The following is a 20852-nucleotide window of genomic DNA, read 5'->3' as shown; positions in this document are numbered from 1 at the left end:
GAAAGCACGGACGCAAACCATGTGCGATTACCGAGCGATACGACGTAGTTGAGTTGCACTTTCTCAGGCGGCGCGTCGGAAAATGCAACACAGCAACACACGAAAAAGGCCGGGATGGCCTCTCTCAGGGCCCGTATTCCGTTCCTGCCTACCGACAACTGTCGGTTCGATAAGTGTCGTTGCGCAGCTTTTACACGATATGAAAAACCTGCGCAACGACACCGACAATTGTCGGTAAGCGGATTTTAGCGGAACGGAATACGGCCCCAGGTTTCTCTCTGGCCGCGTTCAGCAGACACAACTGTTGAGTTCGTCTTATCAACACTCTGCGTTGATTGGTTGGTTCTAAAAGTAGGAGCCAATCACGTTCGACTGCTACTCAGCGGCTTGGTCTGCTGAACGCGCCCATTATTGGCTGATCCAGAGAAATCGGTGTATAGTGACTTTAGTCCGATCACGACGACGCCGACGGGCGACGATAGAGATACGAGTCATACACGAGCGTGTGGAGCGTTCCTAACGGCGATTCTCGAAAACACTATCATTCGATATTCGATAGCCTCGATAGCGGCGGCCTGGATGGGATGACCGTCGTTTTGTCTGGTTGTCCAGCGCGCTGCGCTCTCAGCGCTGACGGCTGACGAGGGACTTTAAGCAATATGGCGAAGTGTGTCACGGGTGGCTCGGGGTAGACGGTAGACGCAGTCAGACGCAGTGTCGTTCGAAAGATGACAGGTTCGCGGGTCGGGTTGAGAATAATGTAGCGGAGAATAATGTGCGACGCGTGCGAGAGTAGACGTAATCAGGTGCAGGCGTAATCGCGCGCCGGACGGTTTTTCGCGGATCGCGGGTGACAGTGATACGCGAGTGCGCGCGTACCGGTGTGTGCAAAAGTCATGGCTACGGATAAAATAAAGGTTGCCGTACGGGTCCGGCCGTTTAATCGCAGAGGTACGTATCTCTTGACGTCCCTGCTGCGCCTCTGCCTCTGCCTCCAACGGAGCTTTGCCCCGCCTCGCCTCGCCTCGCGCCACGCGATTTCATTTCGGGGATCGAACATGGCCAAAGACCCTCCACGAAAAAAATGCAATTAACCCTCGGTTCTATGTCGCAGAGTTCGAATGGCCCGATAGCTCAACGGAGCTCAATGGACAGGTCTCTTGACAGGCGCACAGGGTTTCCGCTCCGCTCGATCCGCGTTGCCACTCTCTCTTTCTCTTTCTTTCTCTCTCTCTCTCTCGCGCGCGCGCGCGCGCGCGCGTTATCGTTTTATCGAGTCTCGGCCGATTACGATGACGCGCGCTCCAGCGGGGTATCGTGTTGCGAGTTGCGAGTTGCGAGGCAGGCTCAAGGACCATCGTCGCCGAGTCGCAAAATGTTGAAATGATGCTCGATGTTCACGAGATTCGCGGGCTCTTCGCGCCAGCCATAACGGAGCTATACACTTGTCGCTAAACGCTAAACGCTAAACGCTAAACGCACCTGACTGACTCTTCCATTTCGCCTTAGAATTAGTGACTAACAAGGCGAAATGGAAGTCGGACATCGGGCATCGGGCAATCCGGGACGAAAATCGTTCTGCACCACTGTGTTGGTGTGTTGCGTAGAAAATATATATATTAGACAAGTTAGTCGAGTTCGAAACTCCGAAGGTCCGAAGGTCCGAACGGCAGTTGCAAGTTTCTCGAGATTCGCCAATTATCTTATCCTCCCGACGTGCGACACGATTATTTCGAGCGGGTGAAAAATGCCTTTCGTTGGTAGATGACAGTTTAGATTTAGAATAAAGGCGAAAGACCCTGCAGTCTCTGCAGTGCCGCCGACCAAGACACTCAAGACGGAGCGAGGCGTCAAGTGCGTGACAAAGCGCGAGAGAGCTTTGTCGCGCGCAACCGAGTAAGGAGTAAAACGTCACGCTCGAGTGACATTAGTCCGATGACCTTGGAATATCGATCGGGGTCGGGGAAACGCGTAATCCCTGGGATGTCTTTGGGATCGAGGATCGGAGAACGAGACAAGACCATTTTCCAATTGTTAAACTATCTCGCGCTTCCGCGTGTGCGACAACATCGCGGATGTTCGATTCATTGTCAGATTCGCTCTTTGAATTTTTACACGCGTTCATCGTTGATCGGCTCTTGATGATATTCATGTGTCACACGTTACTTCATTAATCATTATTATCCATCCGGAATAATGACGCTGGCGTCATCCTGTCACCTGCCTCTCTGCCTGCGCGCGCCCGTCGAGTTTTTAGCGCTGACTTTAATTAACGAAGCGAACGTGACGAGGAGCGAAAACGGAGTAACGCGATTCTCTACGATAAGGTTGCGTAATTTTCCCTCTCTTTTCCGCGCGTTAATCACCAAACTTTCGCGCTCGTAAGATTTAATTCACACGACGCCGACGCGGTGTCGGTGCGGCGCGGCGGTGTAGCCAGCGGGTATATATGCTTCTCGTTATTTCTCGCCAGACTCGTGTCGTTATCTGCCCAATCTCTTCTCTTGTCATCGAGCTCAATCGCGAGCCACCAATTCAAAAATTTCCAATCTTTCCAATCAAAGCCTCTCCCCTCTTTCCTCTTTCCTACGGTTATTTGTAAATTACGATAACTCGATAAGGTTGTAGGTTGCGTAAATAGCAACCTCTTACCTTACCGCTACCTACTTTTCGTCCAACTACTTTTAAATACGTTGAATTGAAAAAATAACGTCCAAGTCGAAAGCTGTCCCTGTCGGGATGACGCGCGTAAAAAATATTTAGAGTATATATACGTAGTATTTCTAGAAAGTGTCGGGCATGCGGTAATGCGGCGATGCGGTGCACTTTCGATCGCAAATCGTCTTCGCGACGCCGCGACGCGTCTTGATTTGCATCGCAATTACGACGAATAATAATTTGTCAACAACAAGTTAACGTGTCATAGATTTTCGCCAATTCACGCGGATGATAAGTCTTGAGAATAGCTTCGTAAAGCATAAAGCACATTATTAACGCCGAGGTATCCCCAATAAAGTATTCGAATGATGCATGTTAATTAATATCTAGCCAATAATCAAACTTGCACCCGCCTTGGATTGGCATTGCACTCTCTCTATCATCGCGTACTCTTGACTTTCTTGAATCGACGCGACGCGTTCGATGTACTTGTTACAGCATGTAACAAGCGCTACGTGACGCTACGTGACGCTACGTCGCGGCGCGGCGTACAAAGAAGCTCGTGCCATTTGCTTTCTACCTACTTTTATGAGTCATCATCCCCTTTCTTAACCGATCGACGATCGTAGAGTTACCGTCGCGGTCATTTCCCTGCCTTCTACTCCTATACCGCCTACCGCCTACCGCCTCGGCTTTAACGATTTCATATTCAATCGTCGAGGTAGCGCAAAGGTTGCGCGCGAACGTAATTAATCTGATTGATCTGATTCTTGGCCTTGGCTTGGTCCTGTTAATCCTTCGACTGCTTCGACAGATCGTTCTTCGATATATCGTCAAAAATGGATTGGTCCCGCGAGTCGCGAAAGATAAATGGTGCAGCACATTGGACGTCAAGTGGCGAGCACAAGAACAAGAAATTCATTGGAGAGAAAGTGCACACTTGCACAGAGGAGAAACGGTCTCTAGAGTAAACTGACCCGATTAGACTATTTTGATGAGAGAAACAAGAGATCACTGCGCTTTCGTTATTTCAGCTTCATACAGCTTCATAACTTGTAAATTTGAAAATACTGTCTAATTTGAAATTTTTTTTATTACGATACTCCTCACATAACTCACGTAACTCATTTTCCTTCTATTGTCGAACAATCGGCCGAACAAGATATGTTCATCATTGTAAATGACTGTTATAATATAATAGATAAACCCAGACGGCACACACCTAGAGTTCGTGATTTAGATGAGCAAATGAGAAAGATCGTGGTAAAAAAATTAACTTTTACGTCTGTGCGCGAAAGTGAAAGGTCTAGTCATTTATCGTCACATAATTTTTTCATTTCAATTTCGCGATTTTTCCATTCTTTGCATTTTGCAATTTGCATTTTGGCGATATCTGTCGGCTGCATATTCAACGAACAACTGTCGATGTCGACTTGGCGAATTCTCAAGACTGAAGGTTTAAGATGTACAAATACGTGTTTCTAATATTTTCTTTTCACACATTTCCCCGTGTCTTTTTCACGTGTCGAGTTAAGGGGATCCTGCCACCGTATGATTTACCGACATTATCGTTTTTTGATGGATTTTTATTATCCTTTTTTATCTCATTTTATTATCAAAACGTAGTAAACTGTTGAGCGATCGTTTCATTGCGATGGGTATCGTTACGTATGCGTTACGACACGTTCTACAGTTATGAGACTTATGAGTTGATTAAAAGTTGCGCAAATCCCAGCTGTGTGGGGTTTAATAAAATCTTGATTAATTCGATCGAATTTTTAAATAATTTTTTAACAATGTGTTAAGCTGTGGATACTCATTTTGAAAATTCATCAAGTATCGAGAGTGCTGGCTTTATTTTTAATAGTTTTAGTCATAAAAGCACCAAAAATACCTCCGGACAAACTGAGACGCCACATGAGTGCACTCTATCCCACGGGAATTCTTTTGTAACATTCATTGGTAGATTTTGAAAGATTTACAATTCTACGTGACACACTCTTCTATAGAAAAAGTTATGACGATAAATATATTTTTTAAAATTTTTTTATGATTTTTAAAACGCTCGAAAGAAGTCGTCTTTATATAAGTGAGAACGAAGGTGAGGTGCTGTGATCGATTCTAAATAGTTTTAATTATTTTAAACAAGTTCTCGTGCAGTTCTGAATATATATTTTACCAATGATTAACACTTTGAGTCAGCCATGTCAGCCATGTCTGGATATGACGCGTAAATTTCCGCAAAGACCCCGTCATCACTCATCCATTTGTGAGTGAATCGGGGATCTTATCTACCCGATTAAGAATAATTTTACTAAATATTTAAGACATGATTATATATAAAGAAATAATATAAATTATATTGAGACATTAAACGAAGCAATGAAATATATATTAAGATAATATATGAGATATTTATCCGGTTTAATTAGCTTGGCACTCCAAGTGTTAAAAGAATGAAGAAATATGTAAAGAGTAAAAAAACAGGGGAAAAACGAAGATCAAAATCTACTTTTTATCGAAATTGATCTGATCGTGCTATCTTGTGATATATTTTCAAAGAATTATTCAAATTTGAATAATTTTTATCTGTTTTAATCAAGAATAGTTACAATTCGTTGGAAATATAAGGCCGAAAGATGTGCCGTGCTGAGGAAATTTTCAATAACTTCCTAAGATATCTGATGTCTTAAAACTTAAAAAATTGTGTTTTTCTCGAAATCGTTTTATACTCCGGATGGACATTGATCGTTTTTCCCTTGTACCCTTCATATTTAAACCGTGTTGATTTGATCCAAGGTACAGAAAGAGATAACGCAAGCAAGTTATTTTTCAGTTAACAGCGACCTAAATCGTTTATCCCGATTGATATATATTTTTTTTCTCTCGTTACAGAGCTGGAACTCTGTACGCAATGTGTCGTCGAGATGACGGGGCAGCAAACCATCTTGCATCATCCCACCACGATGGACAAGATCGATCGGTGAGCAATTTTCGATCTTTCCGCTTACTTGCTCTGATGACGTTTTCAGACTCACCGTAGTCTGTCACAGGACATAGGGCATAGGGCATTCTCCTCTCACCATCTGTCCCGACAAAATGCAGCGCATATTGTCTACGCAGACTTTGATTTCTGCATGACATTTTATCTCTGATGCACAGCGCCGCGGACGTGTCGAAGCGATATGTATATATCCGATTGAACGAGCAGCGTAGCATATATAAGTAATGATATTTTGTAAAGAAAGTACATATTTGACGGAAAAAGATTTGCTTCAAAAGTGCTAACGCCGCGCACCAATTGATAACATCTAACATCGAAAGCGTGTTCGCGCCAGATAATTAAAGCACACGTTCTTATCATATATGTTTCGTAGATAATACTGTCGTCTCCTGGGCACTGCGCTGCGCGGCGCGGCGATTGGATACGATATTACAGTTTGAATGGCATCGCGTAAAATAAATCCGAATCGCTGTGTCTTTCGTCGGTTCTTTCATTCGTTTACCAGATATTTTTGTGCAACTATTTCACGTCCTTGGTATTTTCACGATACGTAAAAGTCGTAAAACTCGAATCTCAATGTACGCATTCAGGTAAAAAGTGTATACGACATATATTTAATGATTAATAATAATACAATAATACGCTGTTCATGATGCATATTCGATATGCAGGGGATTAATCTGCGGCCTGCGCGTCACGGTCACGTCGGTCGGTCAGTCTGTTTAGTATGGTATTATCTTAGAGTAGAAATGTACCCCGAGAGAGACCCTCATGCGTAGGATATGGCTGAACGAACGGTCGAAATTCGCAAAAATCTATTTTCGCGTTGTTTCGTGTTGGCACAGTCGCGACGTTTTTACGAGTATGTTACACGATCGATGAAATGTCACGCTATTTTTATGACGCGATGACTCGCGATGGCGATAGCGATAGTGATAGCGATATCGTCTTATATGTAGGGAAAACTCGCGGCTTTTATTCTCTATACGCGGATTTTTATTCCTTCTCTGCTTCAGGTGCAGATGTAACGACGTTACATGCGCGAATTACGCACGTGCAGTTGAATCGATGAAAGGTCGCGGCGTACATCTGATGATAGGTATACGCCTATGTCGCCTATACACGAACGATCCTATTGATCCTAATTGCGCGCGTATATCGATAAGATTCTATTCTATTCCTCCACATGTGTATATATATATATGTACATATGTATCAATCGTGTCAATTTTGCACGTAGATTGAAATGTGGAAGCGTAGAAATGAGACATCAATGAGGAATGAAAATTTTATTGGTTTAGGTACGCGACATGGTTTATGCGATAGGGAAAGAAAGAGAGGGAGAGGGGAAAGGTGGGTGGGGGAGAGAACATACGTGTGTGTGTGTGTGTGAACATACATGACTCTGTTGAAAAAAATCTTTCAATACTTTTGATTTTTTATGGAGAGTACATTTGGCAAATTATTTATTTAATTGCAATAGATTCACTTGTGTTCAACGGCTTTTTTTACACGAGTTATGAGTGTCCTCGGTTTATATGGAAATTATCGAGTTGCTATCACGCATATCAAGAATGCACGCAATGAAGTACCGTCTAGTTAACTATATAGGTTTTATTGAAACGATTCGTCGTGAGTGACTAATTTCGTATAATTATAATTCCAGTATAATTATCGACATGAAAGAAAGTGTACGCGCGCGAAATGTATACCAGCGATAAGGGCATCGTATCGTATATCGTAATATTCGTAATTATACGTTATAATGTATTGTTATTTCTGAAATAAATATCTCGCGATAAGGGGATACATCGTGTTATCCGTACAAATTCTTAAATACGGGATAAACTTTCCCAATCAAATGTATTTCATCTCCTGTGTATCCGTTGCATCCTACAATGCCGAAAGAACGGCGTTGGTTTTTACGCGATGAGATTATCTTCTCCCTCGTTTCTCACATCAACGTACGAACGTACGATCCCCGAGTTCTTTATTCCTTACAATCTACATTTCAACTACCTACCTTTAGTTATCACAACGTGAATATTATCAAATTATAAAATTATCGAAAACTGCAGATATTTATTTTTTTCAGCCATTTTACATAAATAATCCCATCCTGTTAATTATTAACTTTTTATCTATTTAGATATCTTAGATTTAGGAGGGTGTGTCATTTGGTTGGTTGAATCATTACTGAATCTGAATCGTCATGAAAGAAAATGATAAAAAGTATTTATTATCTACATTCTACGTCAAAAATTACGAGATTCAATTCAATATCTTTCTCAATTCAATACCCTTTCTTTTTTATGCCCTTAAATTTCGTTACACGTGATACGCGATTGTACGTTAGGATGTGCGCGATAATGGCCGTATCATATCAAACCAATAACGTCGCTTTTATTGCTCCGCGAGACTCTCGGGAGACTCTCGGGAGCCGTAAAGTATCCTCGAGAATCGCCGAAACCGCTGTGAAACGCGTCTGCGATTCGTTTGTCACACAGCTGCATGTCCCTGCGATAAACACGCGTGGATGCCGTGGATTCGTGCCAACGAATCGGTTTTCGATGCTTTACATCCGTCTTGATTCTTCTCACTTGAGCTATCTTGCATGCTCTTGCATGCTCTTGCATTTGCATGCTCTCGCTCATAATGATCGTTAACCTCTTTGTTTTTTAGGAATTCTCTCTATCTATTCGTTGCTATCTGTGTTTCTACATACACCTTCTTTCTTTCATTGCAAGTGTTCGTCAAATCAAATCAAATTAAATTAAATTAATTTCGAGTTTGATCCAAGTATCGAAAGCAGATTCACAAGTTTATAGAAAGTTTACACGGAAGGAAATTTTAAAAGAAAAGAGAGCGCACTGTTTTGCTCGCACAAGTGCTCATTACTTTCCGAGTATCGGCTATACCAAATCATTTCAATCGGTCGACAATCAGACGTGAAATGACTCATTAACATATCGAGAGAGATACGAGGCACGAGACGCGATCGATCCTCGGCTCTCCATCTCGAGAGCCGAGGACAGGCTGGTGCCATACATTCGAGAGAAGACTAGCGAGTTTTGCCTCGCGCACTTAACACGCGTGTCAAGTATTGCGAGAAATGGATATATATATCTTGAAGAGTAGAGCAAGCTTTACTCGGTATGGCAGTTGGAAAAGTAATAGTATATTATCCGACATGCTTATGCAGCTTCTCTATCGCACACTTTATTCTTTTTCCTTTCCCATATTCCTATATGGGATCATCTTCTTGATTTCGTCCATACTTGGGTTCTCATTCGTCTCCATTCCTTTTCCTCCTTTTCCTCGATTCCACAATTAAATTCTCTATATTAATGATACATCTACTATCACCGATACAAGTATCAAGTGCGGAATAACGAGGTCATCGTACATTCGTGACGTCCCACTTGTATAAATGGGTTATTTGAGCGACATTAAAGATTTCTTCGCCAACGTCAATGTGCATGAACAATGGGATCACTATCGCACGAAGGTCTTCGCCTCGTCTTTCGTCCTTGCGTATCTATCCATTTGGAACGTATTAAACACCTGCTTTTATATGCGGATAGGATTATAGCCTGGTAAGAACGCTCCAACTATAATGTTATTTCGAAGCTGTATTAGACTCTATGCTCTAATATTGTAGGAATATCAACCATACAAAATAACGCGGAAAATTATACAAATTATTGCTGTAGTTGTAGTGTAATAAATCGATTAATCTATAACATGCCGATTCAATTATTTAATGACATTCACACATTCACACATACATGCAGACAATGAGACAATTAATGTTCAGGATCCGTTATATCTTTTTTTTTCTTTTTCTGTTGATTTTTTTGACGCTATCTCACACTTTGTTTTCCTAATAGAGCTTTTTAAAAATACAGATGTGTAGATGGTACCTCTTAATCAGCATGAGTAATATTGAAACGAGAAACAAGTACTTATATATAGCAATTCGTTATCGATATATTGATTATGAATTAAAAGTAAACTTTGGACCGCAGGATCAGCAATATTAATGACATCTCTCGTTATTAATATGTCGTAATATATGATATTCTATACTCGGTACAATTTCCATTTTTTTTTTATATTTTAACGTAATTATTTTCAAAATAATTCGCGTTTACAGCACCGCAATAGACAATACCGCGCAATTAGCAATTAACCCGCATATATCGCAATCACGTGTGATATCCTCAGTTTTTTCACTACAGTTATTCGAAAACAACGCGATGATCACGATGACTTTGTTACGCGCTCTTCTTCCGTTGTCTTTTCTCTATTTTCTCTCGAAGAAATCAACTTGTATATCGACGATCGACGCACGCCCTGCATCTCATGCGTGACCAGCTTCCGTTACGCTAAACGCTAAACGCTAACAATATAAGAGTAATAATAGACAATAGACGGTTCGGATGAAACGGCACGTTGTACGCGTGTATGCCGAATAATTATGAGTTTCGCGCATACTTGACGCTTGATTTTGCTCGGTTCTCAAATTCCATTACCAGATATCCGCGAGCGTGTCCCTCAGTCCATCACATATATGTCTTATAGGCGAGTCGCGCAGCGCAACGCATCGTTGCGTTGCGGCAAATAATGGCAAAAATATTCAAGTGACATCAGGATAAAGCCAGGCTTTTTGTCGTTGACTTGTACATACATTCGAGCTTCGAGCCCTCGTGCCCTTACGTGCAGAAGACGCTTTTATCGCGCTTATAAATGTCAATGCAATTTTCTGAAAATTTAAATCTAATGGAATTAAGTCTTGATTTCCAGTGGCCGTAAAGACTCGTCGCGCTGCGCGATGAGACACGCGGTGGGAATATAGGTCAGGAAATCTGTATACGCGTTACCTTGGTTGTTGCGCAACGGGTTGTCGTCCACACGCAGGTGTGTTCGCGGATGCGCGCTAATTATCGCGACGCGAGCAAAAAATGGGAAATTGTCGTGCGAGCTTTTCGTCGGATTGGATCGGTCACGCTCGATCTACTTTCATACATTAGTGAACGCGACAAAGCAAAAAGAGGATACGTCCTCGTCCAGTTTTACAAGGCTTTGCTAGTTCGATTACGATTACGATTACGATTACGGCTTTTGTCGATAGCCGGTAGTCGGTACCGTACATCGTATATCGACATAATTGAAATCGATTTACTTCGACGCGACGTAGGCATTCCCTACGAAACAAAATGATTACGAATACGAATCGCACATTGGAAACGTCCGTATAGGTAACATATATGTATACATGAATCAATTGGATAAAAGCCATTGTCCGGTACAAATCGATGCAACATATACCTAGGACCTAGGACGTCCTAGGATATTGTTGCAACTTTAATTGTATCGGACTGCGTTGCGATACTGCTTGGTCTGAGTTGCAAATGCAGTTTCGAGAATGCCAAGCGTTTGGGCGAATTCTACCGCGCGGCGCGCGGTTAGACCGAGTTATTTTCGTTTCTCTCTGGTTCGTAAAGTCGAGAAAGTCTTTCAGCTTGGAAAACGGCCGAATTCTTGACGCTGAATGCGTCCCCATCCCGGCCGACTAATTGTACGGCTTGGGCACCGAGGAAATTCGCGGTGGGTAATGATGAGCGGTTGAATTCGCTAACAAAGGACGGCACGAGTCTTTTTCTTTCATAAAGAGGATACAAGCCCCATCGAGATCTTCCTTCGCGCATCTTTCATCATTTTTATTCTCTTTTCGCGCCGTTTTTTTTCCCCATGGCTACATTACTTGCGCGAAAAGAGATGCCGATTACGAGAAGCGAACGTTAATGACACGTCGATATACGTAATACGGAAATACAAATAAAAAGATGATGAACGCCGTGAGATTAAAACGAGAAAGAGATCAAGCGTCGGCGACGTACCGTGTTCAAAATTAAAAGTGTATCTTGCGAGATATAACGCAAATATCTTGCCTTTCGACAATCGATCGTAGGCAATCCTTTAGACAACTTTTATTCATGTCGACTATATAATAAAAAAGATCTTTGTATTGAGAGATAGGGTTGAATTTCTTAGATTCTTAGAATCACCTGCGTACGCGCAATAGAAAAGACTTTCGAGATTTCTACAGATCGAGCGTTCGATATAGAACATAGTTTAATTAATTTCGAACATGAAATCGGTGTGTGCGTGTGCGTGAGAACATCTCTGATCTTCGATAATACAGGAATAACGTTTTCTGATCTTTAATTCGGTATACAATAGTAAATCATAAAACTCGTCGTTTCCGAACGCGGCCTAAAGATAGAGTAGATAATAACAATACGAAATTATTTCGAGCACACGTTCAATGATTTCACGAGTGCAGCGTGGCAAGATTTATCGTTCACCTATGATGGTTTTCACGTATCTTAGTTTGATAAGAACTAACTAAGGGTAACGATCGATCGCGTGCGACGCAATCAAATATATGGAACATTGGAGGCATTATTTTCACATTGTTTCACTGACAATGGCGCAATGGCGCGTTTGCCCTTGGTTTTGCATTGTTCGGGAACGTGTGATAACCCGAGTATTATGCCATGCGGATATACCCTCGCCCTACTATACTTTACCCGCGGTACTCGAGCGCTGCGTATATAGAAGAGACGGAATATCGTCATCTATCGATCGTCGTTGAGTGAAAATGGAGCTAAATACGATCGATGAAAGTCAAAGTCTTTGACTTGACTACTACGGCTCGCGTGCGCGCACGCTGCGCGCCAAGGTACTCGTGACTCTGATTGTATTGCCTTTTGACATTTTTTCCAAGGCACGTAACTGGCTGCGATCTGCGATTCCGCACGCTTTCCGCGGCGTTTTATTGTTAGTACCGGCAGGACGTATCGCGTCTCTCGGTACACCAAGTAGAAGGTATAAAACGTTTCCCTGTACTTAACACTCTGCCCACGGCTACGGGCAAAACCGACAGTCGAATAAGATGCGAGGATCCAATCGACTTCGAGGATCAAAATGATCGCTATCTCTTCGTTTTCGTTATATGTAAGAACGGATAACGAGTCTCACGCGACGAGTAGGCGCGTGCAGCAATGAATTAGATTGGATTTGTTAGTAACGTGTTGTTAGTACAACGAGCGGCTCTTTCAACTTTGCTGCCAGTCGCAGTCTCGCAGTTGCAACAGTTTCAACGCTACGATCTCTCGATGCATATTTATTAGAGAATAAACAATATACCTAATATTACGAAGTGTATATATAATATATAATGTGACCGGTCGTGTATTTTTGCGAATATTTAGATTCTAGATTCTAGATGTATATATTTCTGTCACTTTTCGATAACTTATCACTTACACATATCACCAGATCGACAAGAAATGCTGTTACGTTTTCTTTCCTTTTTCGAGATTTCGCTATTAGTCAACTCAAATCGAAATGTAGCCGAGAATCGGACACCGGGACAGTAATGTACTGCTAGCGTCTATGATGAGATTTTTCGAGACGAGAGAACTGTTGAGATTGATAAACAGTAACGTATTCCACGTGACGTATTCCTGACATACAGACGCGTACGATTTCGACTTGTAACCTATTGTGATTCATGGCAATCATGGCATTCTTATTGATTCTACGTACATATATATACAATTACATATAAGATCATTATTTTCTATCGATGTTGTAGGAACAAGCCGAAGACTTTCGCTTTCGATCACTGCTTTTATTCCCTGGATCCTGGAGTGGACAATTTTGCGAGTCAAGATATCGTTTTCGACGCCCTGGGTCGTGATATATTGGACAATGCGTTTCAGGGTTACAACGCCTGCATATTCGCCTACGGACAAACCGGTATGACATCAATTGCAACAGTTACACACTTTGTAACTGTTGATTAATTTCGTTTAGCTATTGTCCGTGATACGGACAATACAAATCAGATCTTTAAATCCGCGTGAAGAGACGCCTGAGACGTTAACGTGTGTTAGAAAGGATGCGATAGTTAATGAGCGGAACATCAACGGATGTGTAACGTGGCAAATGACGCGATTAATCGGTTCGCTCGTCACCGCGAAGCGACTGTACGCTTGATTTTCTGCGGGGCAAGACATTGACCCACACACCCACACACGCACACGAAGCAGAACAAGACACCACGGATAACAATAAACTCTCCGCGCCTATATATGATACATATCTACATATACGTATGATACAAGCGTACACGAGACGAAGAGGACGAAACGGTGTAAAGAGATGAGAGATCGCGCATTTTTTTTTTAATTCACCTTCACGCTTCTCACGAGCACCGTTGTGAGAGATATCTAATCGATCGGATCTAATCCGTTGTTTCTTTCAATTTTTATTTTTCGCGCGTTTATATGATGGATCAATTTACTTATATCAAACCACATAAAATGCTTGGTCAAACTTCGGAAGAACGTCTCACTAAACACATTTGTTTTTCACGATAGAACGTAAACGCGTATATGCACATTGCAAATATCATGCGTGTTTATAGAATATTAGCAAAAAGAAAAATGCGAGAAAAGGGAGAAAGTATATAGAAAGTTCTATGTACTATCTATGAGTTTTTGACGCGACGCGCACACCCACATGCCCGCGCACAATTCTTCAAATATCATCCGGATAAAGTTTAAAGATTCATTTTTTAACGGATAAACATTGTGAATACTTAAATTTAAAATCATTTAAAGTGCCATACAGGATTTAACGTCGTTTTTCGCATGCGTGGCTTCCCCTTACAGGCTCCGGAAAGTCTTACACGATGATGGGCAGTGGCGACTACAAAGGGATAATACCACGGTTGTGCGACAATCTCTTTGACATGATAGCGAAGCAACAAAGTTCCGAGCTCACGTACAAGGTCGAGGTCTCGTATATGGAGATCTATAATGAAAAAGTGCACGATCTCCTGGATCCGAAACCAAACAAGCAATCACTCAAAGTCCGAGAGCACAATGTCTTGGGGCCCTACGTGGACGGGCTGAGCCAACTGGCGGTTACTTCTTTTCAGGTGACCGCGCCTCTCCTTTCTCTTGCTATCAACAATTTCCATATCTGTGCAGAAATGCGAGATCCGAACGATCCATATTTATTGACGAAACGTTCAACTCTAGGAGATCGACAACCTCATGGCGGAGGGCAACAAATCGCGAACAGTCGCGGCGACAAATATGAATTCCGAGAGCTCCCGTTCGCATGCCGTATTCTCGGTGATTCTCACGCAGACTCTAACGGATTCGAAGAGCGGAGTCAGCGGGGAAAAGGTCTCGCGGATGAGTTTGGTGGATTTAGCTGGGAGCGAAAGGGCTGTGAAAACCGGAGCAGTGGGTGATAGACTTAAAGAAGGAAGCAATATTAACAAGTAAATACCTTTTAAGACTCGTAGAAATTGTCCTACGTTAGCTTAAATCTGAGAAACGCGTAATAAGCGTTGATTTATAGGTCTTTAACGACGTTGGGTCTAGTCATTTCAAAGTTGGCGGATCAAAATTCCGGCAGCAACAAGAAGAAGGACAATTTTGTCCCCTACAGAGATTCTGTTCTCACGTGGCTCTTGAAGGTACATTAGCTTTCACGTTTCACGACAGGGCGCTTTAAGTTATCCTCTCGTGTCGATTATCGGTCAAATATCCTTCGGTCGAAACTTTTAGGATAATCTTGGTGGCAATAGCAAAACTGTCATGGTAGCCACGATATCACCGGCTGCCGACAATTACGAGGAAACACTGTCGACTCTCCGGTATGCTGACAGAGCAAAGAGGATAGTCAATCATGCTGTAGTTAACGAGGATCCGAATGCTAGAATTATTCGCGAACTCAGACAAGAGGTTGAAACCTTGAAGGAAATGTTGTTACATGCCACAGTAAGAGAACCTTCCTCATTGCGTTACCTATCTAGTACGAGCATATAGCTACTCGTGTTAAAGTGATCGCGCGATAACGCTACGATGATTGATTTCGATTATGCTCAGGGATCGATTGTCGGCCAACAACGCACAGACATCACGGAAAAACTATCGGAATCGGAACGATTAATGAAGGAAATGTCACAGACGTGGGAAGAGAAGCTAGTGAAAACCGAGAGACTGCAACACGAGAGGCAGCAGGCTCTGGAAAAAATGGGAATAAGCGTACAAGCGTCTGGTATTCAAGTAGAGAAGAGCAAATACTATCTGGTCAATTTGAACGATGATCCAAGCTTGAACGAATTATTGGTTTATTACCTCAAGGTACGCCCTATATACATAGGCCGTGTCTCTCCGGAGGTACAAGGCCATATGTCTCATTCGCATCACCTGTCTCTGTGTCGCATATCTCTGTGTTTCAGGAAAGGACCCTTGTAGGCGGCCGTTCAGCCAAGAGGGAACAGGATATTCAATTGCACGGCTTGGGTATTCTGCCGGAACACTGCGTTATCACGATAGAAGAATCAGGCCTGTACATGATACCGTTAAATGGTGCTCGATGTTTTGTCAATGGTACGCAAGTTGTAACCAAGACTCTACTACAGCATGGTGATAGAATCGTTTGGGGAAATCATCATTTCTTCAGAGTCAACTGTCCAAGAAGTGCTACAGGTACGACTTGATTTGATTATATTGATTTCAAAATAAAACCTATTAATTTCGCAAAGTAATTGAGAGTAAAATTGAGAGTAACATACATCTCTGTATCGTCTGTATCGCCTATGTCGTTGCGCTGTCTGCAGCAATCAACAGCGAGCCGCAAACTCCCGCACAAAACATTGACTACAACTTTGCAAGAGAAGAGCTCATGCTTAACGAACTTTCGAACGATCCGATTCAGAGAGCTATAGCGAGACTGGAGAAACAGCACGAAGAGGATAAGCAGGTATACGTCTTGCATCGCTTTAATTTTTACATTTTCGTAATTAAATAATACTTTCGTAATCACTAATTACGCACATGTTTCAAAGGTTGCGCTCGAGAAGCAGAGGCAGGAGTATGAACGACAATTTCAACAATTACGCAATATACTATCTCCCTCTACGCCGTATTCACCTTACGTACCTTACGATCCTCTGAGAGGTAGCCAAAGTGGAAAGCTCCCGGCTTGCACACCAACGACGCAAATGCGAGTTGAAAAATGGGCTCAGGAACGAGACGAGATGTTCAAGCGCAGTTTAGGTCAATTGAAGACGGATATACTAAAGGCTAATTCATTGGTACAAGAAGCTAATGTCCTAGCTGAGGAGATGGGCAAACAGACGAAATTTAGCGTCACCTTGCAAATTCCTCCGAATAATCTAAGTCCGAACAGGAAGGTAAAATAATGAAAGATTGTGTACTGTTTCAACATCGTGCCTTTGTCATGTTTTATGTAGAATTTTTAAGTTTGTCGATTTACAAAAATCTACCTGATTTGTAATAATTGTTTAATGTTTAATTAGTCATTTATTATACGTATAAGTTTCTCGCCTTTTTATTCATTTACTTATATCCGCATTTTTATAATTAATATTAATGGTACATTATATTTGTCCTAAATTTTCTTTCTCTTTTATGTTTTACTTTTTATTTTTTGTTAATTTATGTTTTTTTTTATTTCTTCACACTCTTCGTTATGTAGAGTGTATTCTTTCAGCGAGGCGCGTTTGTCAGTGAGCCCGCAATTTTAGTGAAGAGGACAAATATGGGAAGTCAAGTTTGGTCCATGGAAAAGCTAGAAAACAAATTAGTCGATATGCGAGACATGTACGAGGAAAGAAAAGATCCTCACAATTGTCAACGATTACCTGCGATTAGGGTATATATTTTATATCTTTCAAATATTTCCTTTTAACAGCGAAATTACTTTCTTACAAAATTATTTTGTTACAGGACGAAATACCAGGAAAAACACTAGATCCGTTTTACGAATCCCAAGAGAATCACAATCTTATCGGAGTTGCAAATATTTTCTTAGAAGTGTTATTGCACGATGTACGGTTAGATTATCACACTCCGATTATTAGTCAGCAAGGAGAAGTCGCTGGCCGATTGCAGGTCGAAATAAGTCGCATATCCGGGCAATTTCCTCAAGATCGGATTTGCGAGGCTGCTTCGGAGTCTTCCGCGGACTCGACGTCCTCCGAAACGGAGGATTATTCCGGAGGATCTAGCCACATTACCTGTCGTGTAACGATAAAGCAAGCTACCGGATTACCACTCTCGTTAAGTCATTTTGTGTTTTGTCAATACATGTTTTGGAATCACCCAGAACCGATAGTAGTTCCGCCTATGGTGAACGCGGAGCTATCCAACGCGAATTGCATCATTGGACAGAGGGATTCCTTGGCATTTAAGTTTGATGATACAAGAGATTTTACCATACCCATTACGGAAGAGTTTATGGAACATGTCGCTGGTAGGAATTTATTGCGCTTTTATCCGTGCGTTTTTTTTTTTTTTTTTTTTAACGCGAGTAGTGATACGGTGTCTCTTGTGTTATTATATTATTCATATTTGCTTATTGTGTTTTCTCACTTACTAGAAGGGGCATTGAGTATAGAAGTATGGGGCCATCGCAGCGCAGGTTTCTCACGTAGTAAACCTGGATGGGAAGTGGAACAGCAACAATTGGCAAAAGCTAGATCGCTCGCTGATCGGTGGTCCGAATTAACGCGAAAAATTGAATTATGGGTGGAGATACAAGAGCTCAATGAGCAGGGAGAATATTCGCCTGTTGAAGCTGTAGTGAAGCAAGACACGTGCACAGGTGAGAATGATTGCAATACACTTGTTTCTCGAAAAAACATCACGCGTTTAATCTACTTTTAAGTAGTCCATACGCCAGGTCGATTGAGCATTTTTATTAAAAACAAAAAAAACATTAACTTAAGCCATCACCTCGATAAAAATGCTCAATCGACCTGGCGTATGGACTAAAATGATCGGCACCTTTTCTTTCTTTTTTCTTTCTTTTTTTTAGGTGGCATTTATCAACTTCGGCAAGGCCAACAACGTCGCATACAAGTTCGAGTAAAACCAGTACAAAATTCCGGAACCTTACCGATCATCTGTCAATCGATATTAAATATAGCCGTTGGGAGTGTATCAGTACGAAACCGATTGCAAATTCCATTAGATAGTTATCAAGATGAGGACTTGAGTATATTGAGAGACAAGTGGAGTGATGCTCTAATGAGAAGACGACAATACCTTGATCAACAAATTCAGAAACTCATCAATAAACAAGGTAATGTAACGAAATTGTCTCAACGACGAAAGATCTATTAATGTTCTATTTAACAATTGTTGTCACTTTGTCTTTTCTGTACTCTCTTACATCCGTTTGCTCATCTTTATAGACAAAACGGAACAAGACATGGAGCGAGAACAAAGTCTTGTGGATCAGTGGGTCAGTCTCACGGAGGAACGGAACGCCGTTCTGGTTCCCGCGGCGGGTTCAGGTATTCCCGGTGCTCCTGCCGACTGGACTCCTCCTGCAGGGATGGAGCCACATATTCCCGTATTATTTCTTGATCTCAATGGTACTGTAAAAAAAATTTTTTTTAGTATGTTATCAATGTGCGTTTTATTTGATTTATTAATGCGTTTACTTTGACTAAATATTATACAGCCGATGATCTCTCAACGCATCAGTCGGGAGAAGAAGTATCGGTGACAGGATTGAACTCGATCCTACCTAAGGAACATGGAAACAAATTCTATAATCTGCCCATTATTCGACATCTAGAAAAAGACGTATGTGCCATTGCCGCTTGGGATTCTAGTATACACGACAACGTACATCTCAATAGAGTGACCGATGGTAATTATTCTTTACATTTTACCCAGTAGCAAATCTATTTGTAACGTGCGCCGTCCTTGTTTTTAGCGAATGAAAGAGTTTTTCTGATCTTGAAGACTACCGTTCGCTTGTCGCATCCAGCACCAATGGATCTTGTGCTGCGTAAAAGATTAGCTTTAAACATATACAAGAGGCAGAGCATTACTGATAGAATTTTCAAGAGAATCGTTCGAACTGACTGCTTGACGCAAACCGGCGTCACTTACGAGGTAGTATCGAACATACCAAAGGCAAGCGAAGAGCTGGAAGATCGCGAGAGCTTGGCGCAAATTGCTGCCAGCGGGGAAGATAATAGTTTATGCGACGGAGAAACTTATATAGGTAAATTATTAATTAAAATTCGCGATTGTCGCGCAAAAGTGCATCATATCGTATTAATCTTTCGTATTATCCCCATAGAAAAATATACTCGCGGGGTATCCGCTGTCGAAAGTATATTAACATTGGATCGATTACGACAAAGCGTCGCTATAAAAGAATTGTTACAAGCACGAGGACAACCACTGATGCGTAAGACTTGCAGTGTTCCGAACTTTTCTCAGGTACTACTATCCCCTCGGCATTTTGGTCAGAGAAGTACTTTTCAATTAATTTTATATATAACTTGTTTTTTTCTACGAATTTTGTATCGTATTAATATTATTGCGTCTGTGAAAGTCTTCTTTTTCTACATTACCGGAATATCAAGTAATTCCTTTATCGAAACTTTATTCGAAGTCTTGTTTCAATTTGAAAAAGTTTTTTTTCTTTCTCCATTGTTACGCATATAATTTTTAATATATCTTTTATTCGATTAAATGTATCCGAGATTTTTCAAATAGAAAGAGTTCCTTGGATAGGTTCGACTATTTTATATCCAAACTCGTCGTATATTGAATGCAATATTTAGTTCGCTTAAATCACCATTCTTTTTTACAGATTATGAGATTTGATATGTCAACGGATTCGTTGAACGTTACTCGGTCGGAGAGTGTGACAGATCTTAATATGGAAAATGGTCTTCCGCATCCGCGACGTGCATCCACAGGTCATGCAAGAAATGACGAAAACTTTATATCTGCACCACCAAAGCCATTTGGAATCGGTAAGCATATTCTTCTCTATTCAAAATATTAATGTGCAAATAACATTTATAATTATTCATATATTCCATGATCTCTTAATTTTGTGTGTGTATATGTATGTGTGCATACATACACACACACACACACCACACACACACACACACAAATTTTTTTGTATTATTAGACTTGTGCTGTTATGGTCAAGCGGGGAAATATGAAATGTTTTTTCGTAATTTGTAAAATGTTACGCTCGTAAAACAAGATTATGAAATCATAGAAAGTAAAAAAGTCATACAAGTAGCGTGACA

The 20852-nt window shown here is 41.5% G+C and overlaps 1 protein-coding gene across 5 annotated transcripts in view; it reads left to right on the top strand.

Annotated features, from left to right (window-relative positions):
• Positions 1-558: 558 nt before the first annotated feature.
• The window catches only part of LOC139810112 (kinesin-like protein KIF13A), a 32286-nt gene continuing 11992 nt past the window's right edge, over positions 559-20852 (top strand). For 3 of the 5 annotated variants that reach the window (XM_071773450.1, XM_071773448.1, XM_071773433.1), the window contains exons 1-20: positions 559-951; positions 5554-5641; positions 13329-13492; positions 14410-14678; positions 14782-15029; positions 15110-15227; positions 15319-15531; positions 15640-15897; positions 15996-16245; positions 16377-16519; positions 16605-16952; positions 17258-17434; positions 17509-18034; positions 18161-18385; positions 18599-18865; positions 18978-19160; positions 19250-19441; positions 19508-19801; positions 19880-20022; positions 20399-20564. In XM_071773450.1, the coding sequence (XP_071629551.1) occupies positions 897-951; positions 5554-5641; positions 13329-13492; positions 14410-14678; positions 14782-15029; positions 15110-15227; positions 15319-15531; positions 15640-15897; positions 15996-16245; positions 16377-16519; positions 16605-16952; positions 17258-17434; positions 17509-18034; positions 18161-18385; positions 18599-18865; positions 18978-19160; positions 19250-19441; positions 19508-19801; positions 19880-20022; positions 20399-20564 (4327 nt within the window). In that variant the 5' untranslated portion in view covers positions 559-896. The remainder of the gene's footprint in view (positions 952-5553; positions 5642-13328; positions 13493-14409; positions 14679-14781; positions 15030-15109; positions 15228-15318; positions 15532-15639; positions 15898-15995; positions 16246-16376; positions 16520-16604; positions 16953-17257; positions 17435-17508; positions 18035-18160; positions 18386-18598; positions 18866-18977; positions 19161-19249; positions 19442-19507; positions 19802-19879; positions 20023-20398; positions 20565-20852) is intronic. The other 2 variants (XM_071773444.1, XM_071773437.1) reach the window with 2 other exon arrangements.

Source organism: Temnothorax longispinosus, chromosome 1 (assembly GCF_030848805.1).
Source record: "Temnothorax longispinosus isolate EJ_2023e chromosome 1, Tlon_JGU_v1, whole genome shotgun sequence".
Classification (NCBI taxonomy): Eukaryota; Metazoa; Arthropoda; class Insecta; order Hymenoptera; family Formicidae; genus Temnothorax; species Temnothorax longispinosus.
This window is presented reverse-complemented; position numbering and strand designations above follow the sequence as displayed.